Source organism: Echinops telfairi, unplaced genomic scaffold, assembly GCF_000313985.2.
Source record: "Echinops telfairi isolate 266 unplaced genomic scaffold, ASM31398v2 ScPeMD7_6273;HRSCAF=7185, whole genome shotgun sequence".
NCBI classification, from domain to species: domain Eukaryota; kingdom Metazoa; phylum Chordata; class Mammalia; order Afrosoricida; family Tenrecidae; genus Echinops; species Echinops telfairi.
Genome location: NW_022110173.1, coordinates 539,268 through 547,827, shown reverse-complemented (window position 1 = coordinate 547,827; position 8,560 = coordinate 539,268). Strand labels below are relative to the sequence as shown.

Genomic DNA, 8,560 nt, shown 5'->3' with positions numbered 1-8,560 from the left:
ACAGGGACAGTTAGTTCTAGCCTGCCCTAGGAGTCAGCAGTCAACTTGGCAGTGAGTTTGTTTGCTTTTTCATTTGCATATTTTATTGTGATTTGTGTGAAAGTGTCCAGAGCACATTAGTTTCACATTCAACAGTTATGCACGTTTTGTCTCCCGACATTAGTTGCAATCCCCTCCCTGTGACAACTCTCCCCACTTCCTCTCTGGTTCCATCTCTCCTGCCCCTCCCTGCTCTCTGCACTTCACTCTGACCCTGTTTGCTCCTCTTTTCATACCCCCCTCCTTGACTGCCCGCGGCCTTCTGGTTGCCACCACCCCCCCCCAACGCCAATCCACAATCCACGTAGTGTTGTGACAGAAAAGGAAACTTGTGGAGCCGCTTTTGGGTCTACCCTCCCCAGAGAGGAAAAAGTTATTCTCATAGATTTGCATTATGTTTTATGGGCTTTTATATTTCTTTGTATTCTAAACAGTACAATTTTATGAGAGGCCTTTTACCTTTTGAAGTCCCATAGTAAATTAACAAAATGACTTTAGCTGCTCAATATTTTCCATTTTATCTGATTGTCTCCTTTATTTCAAATGGAAAAATACATAGTGTGTTTCTTGTCGTAGCTCCTGCTGTTTTTTAAAAATCGCACATCTCTAAGTGAATTGCCCTATTACACATTCAGCTCCACAATATTATTTCACCATGATTTTAAGCTCCATGAGGACAGACATTGACATCTATTTTAATATGCTATACTTATTGACGTTTGGCCTCCAGAGATCAGGTCATGATGGGAAAGTTGGTGTTATGCAAAAAGGGGGTATGACTACATTGGTAGATCACTGAGACTCAGGCATGGCCAAGGTGACACAAGACCTTCACCATTCCAGTCATCATTACTCTCGTCTCCCACTCCGCCATCATTGTGGACAGGTGTGTGTCATGAGTGCACAAAATAAGTAGTGTTTTTTTTTTGTTTGTTTACTATAGTCAGAAATGTAAAATGTTGGGTAACATATTTAGGTGTAGGTGTGCTCCCAATACCTAGAACCATGCCTGGCACTCAATAAATACTTGTTGAATCAATGATTCTTACTGTGCAGAGTAAACGTGACTGTGTGTGTCGATGCAATGTGAACATACCTCCGTGCGGCTAAGAAACAGCGCTGAACAGAGAACAAGCCGCTGAGAGAGTTGGGTGAGGGATCAGCCTGCATGAGTCATGAGTTGGGATACAAATGTGTGCACCATTCCTGAGGCCAATGCTTGGAGATTTGGGGGTAGGAAACAGACTGAGTTCAACCTCATAAACCTTTCATCTAGTTCTTTGAAATAGATTTGTTTCCAGCTGAGTCAGAGGGAAAAGCCAGGAATAGAATCCCCACTTTGTAGAGCCACCCTCTGTGCCCCCCAACCTGGCCTTTGGAAGGCAGAAGCAGACGCAGGAAGCTCTCCCTGCATTAGCCCATGGCGGACTCTCCAGCTGCGCGCAGGGTGTCCCTGTGCCCTGCTGGGGCACAGCTGGAAAGCATTAGAGTGGCTGGAAAGCAGATTGGCTGCCCTGCACATGTCCCTCTGTCCTCTTCCAGGACACCTCCGTGGCCACACCCCCTGCCTGCCAGGGTTCTGTCTGCTTACTCATTGCACTTATCTCCCTGTTTTAGGATTTTATTCCTGGGTGTGTGCCCTGGTAAACAGTGAGATCCTTCTTAGTAGGGAGTCTCTGCCTGGCTCCGGGACTGGCTGGGCATTTTCAACCTTTTGTTCTGATTTTGATTTGCTGTTAAGAATCAAAAAAATCTTTTGTTTGTTCACTAAATAAGCATTTGCAGGGTCCTACTATAGGCTGCGGCATTTGTTGAATGACAGCACGCAAAATAAAGAGTGGAGGGTCTGAAAGATGCTAAGTCCCAAGCCTTGAAGGTGTCTCACGGGAAGCTGAAAAGCACCTGGTAGTAGTAATTACTCAATACCAATCACAGGAACCCTGGTGGGTTAGGCGCTGGGTTGCTAACCACGAGGTCCATGCTCTAACCTACCTTAGATGTACAATCTGGTAAGTGGTTTATAGGATTGCTATGAGTTGTAATAGACCCAATGGCAGTAGGTGGGTTGATGCTGCCAGTTAAGGAGTGCTGGTAACGTAGTGGTTAAGGCGCTTGGCTGCTAACCAAAAGGGCAAAGGTTCAAAACCACCAGGCATTCCAAAGGAGCAAGATTGGGCAGTCTGCTTCCATAGAGATTTTTATAGCCTTGGAAATAGGATGGAGCAGGTCTCCTGTGTCCTAGAGACTCACCATGAGTGAGAATCGATTCGGTGACTGGGTAGTATGCCAGTTGGAGTCCCTGAGGGTTGCAAACATGCTCAACTTGTTCAAAGTTTAGTGGTTCTAGTCCGCCCCAAGGGGCCTCAGCGAAGGCCTGGCAATGTACTCGCAGAACAGCAGCTATTGAAAACCCTGTGGGGCACAGTCCTACTCTGACCTCCGTGGAGCTACTGTGGTCGGAAGTCCATGGACAACTGGGTTTTTTGTTTTTTTTAATCTTTTTATTGGGGGCTCATACAACTCTTATCACAATCCATACATCCATCCATTGTGTCAAGCACATTTGTACATTTGTTGCCATCATCATTCTCAGAACATTTGCTTTCTGCTTGAGTCCTTGGTATCAACTCCTGATTTTTTCCCCTTCCTTCCACGCCACCCCCATGAACCCTTGATAATTTATAAATTATTATTATTTTGTCATATCTTACCCACTCCCTTCACCCACTTTTCTGTTGTCCATCCCCCAGGGAGGAGGTTATATGTAGATCCTTGTAATCGGTTCCCCCTTTCTACCCCACCTTCCCCGTATTGCCACTCACACCACTGGTCCTGAAGGGATCATCCGCCCTGGATTCCCTGTGTTTCCAGTTCCTGTCTGAACCAGTGTACACCCTCTGGTCTAGCCAGATTGGACAACTGTTTTTTATGCTAATCACTCTCCTCAGTTCCTCTCCTAAGTCAGCTCCCACAACAACCTTATAAGGCACATATTTTTATTACCCCGGTTTCATAGATGAAAATGTGTTGGGATAACAGTTGTATGAGCCCCTAATAAAATGTTAAAAAAAAAAAATGATCTTGATACCAACCTGGGAGGTCACACGCCGAGCCCCACGCTCTGCAGCCTACCTCCTGTCTGCCCACAGAAGACCAAATGGCCATAATTGAAGCATCGGGGATAGAGAGTTTGATGATTTTTTGCTTCTGTAAACTAATTGTCCTACCAGAAACTGCTATAACTGTTTAAAAATCAACCCAGGCTTTATTTAAAGCAAACCATTAGGAGTAAATCCCAATTCATGTCGAACATTTCTATACTGTCTATCTCATCCCTTTGTTGTCTTTAGAATTAGATCTCCTGAGAATCTAATATCCCGACCAAAACCTCACTGCCATTGAGTTGATGCCAACTCATAGCAACCCTGTAGGGCAGGGTAGAACTGCCCCTGTGGGTTTCCAAGCCTGTAACTCATTTGGGGAGGAAAAACAATGTTTTTGGTAATATTTTTATTGACATATAACTCTCCTTTCCCTCCATTCCACCCCCCACCCCCACCCCACCCCACCCCACCCCACCCCGGGCCGCAGCCCTTACCATGCCCTCAAGGAACCTTTATTCCTGTCGCCATCTCTAAGGGGTTATCTCTCGTCATTACCATGACCTTAAATATGCAAATGAACACATGCAAATCTAATATGATCAATGAGGTACAACACATAAAGACCATAATAGTAAAGGGAGGAAATCTTAAGAGAACTAGAGGCTATTTATGTATTTCATCAGTGCTACCCTGCACCCTGGATATATCATCCCTTCCCTGTGGCCCTTCTGTGAGGGACTGTCCAATTATCTTACAGGTGGATTTTAGGTCTCCACTTTGTCTATGCTCTTTCACGTCAATCTGATTGCTTGTTTTTGAATTTCTGATACCTATTGCCGTCGACACTTGATGATCACACAGTCTGGTGTGCTTCTTCCATGTGGGCTTTGTTGCTTCCCTGCTAGATGGCCGCTTGTTCAACTACATGCCTTTAAGACCCCAGGACTATATCTTTTGGTAGCGGAGCACCGTCAGCATTCTCCGTATTTGCTTATGCATCCATATTGAGATTAACTCTTTACAGGAGTAGAAAGCCCCATCTTTCTCCAGAGGAGTCGCTGGGGGATTTGAACTGCTGAGAATTACTGCAGAGTAGAATTGCCCCCATTTTTTTCCTAAGGCTATAAACCTTCACAGAAGCAGACGGCCGTGTCGTTCTCCTTCAGAGTGCCTGGTAGTTTTGAACCGCTGGCTTTTTGGTTAGCAGTCAAGTGCTTTAACCACTACTCCACTAGAGCAGCATCTAATCTAGAATGACTTCACCCTATTTTAGAGATGGAAGTCTTGGATGTAGCCCCATAGGAACATGGTGAAGCTGTGAAAATAGGGGTTGAAGCCATTTGATTATCATGGTTTGCTCCTGGAAAGGGGAGCCCCAGCCCATGTGTAGGCAGTAGAGAAGAGGTGCCGGGCAGGGACCACCCTCCTAAGAGCTTGTCACTACCTGAGGGCACCAGAGCCTGGACGCTGCCGCCCCCACCCCTGCAGCTTCATTCAGGCTCCTCAAAATCAAAAAGGATTTGCGAGTGGAGGGAGGACCCCCAACAGCTGACGTGGCCTTTTTGTTTGGCCCCAGTGAAATAAATGAGGCCTGAAGTTAGGCAGTTAGATGCTCTAAGAGTCTTGGGGTGGCTTTGAACCCTGGCCCATTTGCAAGAAGCAAATTAGAAGCTCTGGACACCAGGTGTGGGAGGCCCAGAGCTGTTCCAGGCTGCATCTGGGATTCTAAATTGCTTCATTGGTCCTCCCTCTACCGCTCCCAACCCGCACATACACAGCCCCATCAGAAAGAAACCAGAAACTGATTCTGCGGGTCCCAAGTGGTTTGTGATAGGGTGGAGATAGCGCTGGAGGCCCTGTGATTTCCCTAGGACACAACGAGCAGGGTCCCCCTCTAACGCTCTCTTCTCTCTCGGCTGGAAGTTAAATGAACTGGTGGTGGGCGACACCAGCGGGAAGCTGTCGGTGTACAAGAACGATGACCGCCGGCCATGGCTCACCTGCTCCTGCCAGGGAATGGTCAGTATTCAGCTCGCAGGGTCTTGAGGGAGGAAGTCCCAGGGCTGTGGGGGTGAGTCTCAGACAGAACAGCACACCGACATGTACTAACTCACTGCCCACCAGCTTTGATCAATGGAATCTGGAAGGAACACCTCCCAGGCTTGCCCGTCTGCCCTCGCACTCAAGGCAGCGAATCTCGTTGTCTTTGGAGTTTTACTCCCTGTGGGCTTTATGCAAACTGCCTCCCCTGGCCGATCCTAGAGAGGGTAGCAGAGAAGTTTGACCAAGCCTCACTGTCGTTAGAGGCCGTGGACTTGGGACTCACAGAGACCCCATGAACAGCACATGAGCCACCACGGGAGATCTGACCGACGACAAGGGGTGGTGGAGTAAGTCTAGGAGGTCTCCCATCTGGCTAGAGGAGAGGGCTTGAAAATGCCCACAAGAAAATGGAGGTGGAGGAACTTGGGGGTCTTTCGATGCAGTTTCTGAAGCCTCCTCTTACGAGAGGTAAGGAGCCCTCGTGATGCCGTCCGCAGCTGCAGCCCACCCCTGCTCCAAGGGAAAAAGACGGACAGCCCCGAGGACCCCACAGAGGGTCGCTGTGACTTGGCATTGGCTCAGTGGCTGTAGCTGTTGTCTTTGTATCAGATGTAGTTTTCTGGGTTGTTGGGTTTGTTTGTTTGTTTAAGCCAAATTGCCAGGCCACCGTGTTGCTGCTGGGGAAAGCTGAACCATAGCCTGCCGACTCGGTTCTGGGCACCACCTGTGCTGGTCAGCTGGCACCCGCCTTCAGGAGGTGGTGGCGATCGGGTAACACTGAGACCGTGCGTTCTGCCTGTGCCTCCCTCAGCCTCTCTCTCTCCTCTTGCAGCTGACTTGTGTTGGGGTTGGAGATGTGTGCAGCAAAGGGAAGGTAAGAACTCTGGGAACCTTGGGGCTCGGCTAGCACACCAAGGCCCCCTCTTGACCCCAGTCTCAACCTGGAAATGGACTGAGAGCTGCAGACTTCCGCCCCAATCGCTGCGACCCAACTGCCCCACACTCCTCCCCTGTACCTTGTCGTGCACAGAACCTGGTGGTGGCTGTGAGTGCCGAAGGCTGGCTTCACCTGTTTGACCTGACGCCTGCCAAAGCCCTGGATGCTTCTGGGCACCACGAGATGCTCTCGGGAGACGAGCAGCGCCCCGTCTTTAAGCAACACATTCCGGCCAACACCAAAGTCATGCTCATCAGCGACATCGGTGGGCACAGCGACCTCTGTAGCCAGTAGTCGGGGGAGTAGGCGTCAGTAGGCCATAGAGCAGGTCCCAAGGGGCTGAGGGGAGTGGGTGGGGGGTATCAGTATTCATTTGTGTGTGTGGTTTTTTTGTATTTCATGTGGAGTTGTTGAATTCCCATTGTGAGCCAGACATTGTTCTAAGCACGAAGATGATCAGCAGCAAATAAGACAGACAAAATTGCTGGTCTCTTGGAGCCTAGTAGGAAGAGACAGGAAATAAAAGAAGCACTTTAAAAATACTGACTAGTGTCCAAGGGACTTCAACATGTTCCTGGAAGAATTCCTTGGTCTCTTCCTTCCACTTTCCCCTCAGCTTGCTCAGCCCCCCTCGTGCCTCAGATGGCAGCAGTAGTGCAGGGAAAGGGGAGCACAGAAGTGGGGGGGAGTTTGGAGGTGGCCCAGAGGGTGGCCGTTTCCCCTGAAGCTGTCCAGGGAGCCCTTGCTGAGAAGGTGACCTTTGATCAGACGCAGGAGGAGGTGATGGGAGTGAGCCGTGCAGATCAGAGGCTGGCACATTTAGGCCAGAAGTAGTCCATTCTGATTCCTGGCAACCCTAAAGGGGCAGGGTGGAACTGCCCTTGTAGCCTCTTAGGGAGTAGAAAGCCCAGTGTTTCTCCCGAGCGCCTGGCTGGTGGTTTCGAACTGCTGACCTCTCTGTTAGCAGCCCAACTCGTAACCACTACACCACTTCTGGGCGGTGTATCGGGGAGCAGGAGTAGGCAAGAAGGGGCAGGACCTGCAGAAAAAGGGTAGCGTGTTCCCAAGCACAAGGAAAGGCATGGGAGCTGGTCCCAGACTCAAAGCGCTCCAGGTCGGTAGCCCAGCAGACTGGGCACAAAGATACACTGGCCAGCAAGTGACAGTGGTGGGGGTGTGGTGAGCAGAGCACTGGAGGGTGTTTGCAGACTCAAGCTGCAGGAGCGCAGATCTGGCTCCGCAGCCGCCCTGTTCTCTGCACCCGCAGATGGAGATGGGCTCTGCGAGCTGGTGGTCGGCTACACAGACCGCGTCGTGCGGGCTTTCCGTTGGGAAGATCTGGGTGAGGGCACTGACCATCTGAGTGGGCAGCTGGTCTCCCTCAAGAAATGGATGCTGGAAGGTCAGGTGAGAACCCAAGCTTGGGGACGGAGGAGGAGCCCAGGGCTTGGAGGAGGAGATTTCCCAAAGGGGGTTTGTGGGAGAAACAGGCATGAGATATGGCAGAGGGGGGAACAAAGGGAAATAACCTTGTGGAATGAGGCCCCCCCAAAGGATATTTTTGAGTCAGGCCTTAGGAGACATTTCTAGAACTAGGCAAAAAGACAAGAACTGTGGACTAAGCATTAAGATTGTGTGGGGTGTGGGCCCCTGTGCACAGGTGGCCTGTGAGGAGCAAGCACCAGGCAGCAGCCCAATGAGCTCTAGAATTCGCCCTCCCCTTGCCGCCCAGTGCCCTGCGCCAGCTACACGGTCCTGATCCCTCCTCTCCACCTCCCCTTGAGCCTCTCCCTTGAGCCCGCAGGTGGACAGTCTCTCTGTGACTCCAGGACCCCTGGGCATTCCTGAACTGATGGTATCTCAGCCAGGCTGTGCTTATGCAATTCTTTTGTGCACGTGGACCCAGGACACGGAGTCCCCTCCTGCCTCTGAGGGGGCCACGGAGGGCAGCAGGTAAGAGAGTGGGGGCCGTGGATGGTGCGGGGTGGCATGGAGGCAAGATGAGCTCCGAGGTGGCTTGTGGTCGTGAGATGGGCCTGCACTTAACAGTGCTCCTTCATCTAGGTCCCAGTCCAGGTGTCTCTGCCCTTAGGATCCCAGGAGTCCTGAGCTTTAACCTTCCAGCACCTGGGAGAAAGTGGAGGCTCCCAGTCTTGCCACTCCAGCCCTCATCTCCCCTTGCATGGGTCAGATGGGGCTAGCAGTAGGTGTCCCAGTGGGTTCATAGCCCAGAAGCCCTGAGAGGCAGAGGGCCCCCAGGTATTAGAAAACAGCTCCCTTGGTCTTCTGCTTAAATTGCCCATATTCTCCTGCCCATAGGGAGCCCCCTGCTGCCAGAGATGTGGTACTGCACCAGACATCTGGCCGTATCCACAACAAGAATGTATCCACTCACCTGATTGGTAACATCAAACAAGGTGAAGAGGGGTTGGTGGGG

At 50.6% G+C, this 8,560-nt stretch overlaps 1 protein-coding gene across 1 annotated transcript in view; it reads left to right on the top strand.

The window, feature by feature from the left end:
• Positions 1–8,560, top strand: part of ITFG2 (integrin alpha FG-GAP repeat containing 2) — a 17,637-nt gene that overhangs the window by 1,417 nt on the left and 7,660 nt on the right. Inside the window, exons 2-7 of the mRNA XM_004710479.2 lie at positions 5,067–5,162; positions 6,019–6,060; positions 6,217–6,388; positions 7,391–7,530; positions 7,928–8,076; positions 8,443–8,540. Of these exons, the coding sequence (XP_004710536.1) occupies positions 5,067–5,162; positions 6,019–6,060; positions 6,217–6,388; positions 7,391–7,530; positions 7,928–8,076; positions 8,443–8,540 (697 nt within the window). The remainder of the gene's footprint in view (positions 1–5,066; positions 5,163–6,018; positions 6,061–6,216; positions 6,389–7,390; positions 7,531–7,927; positions 8,077–8,442; positions 8,541–8,560) is intronic.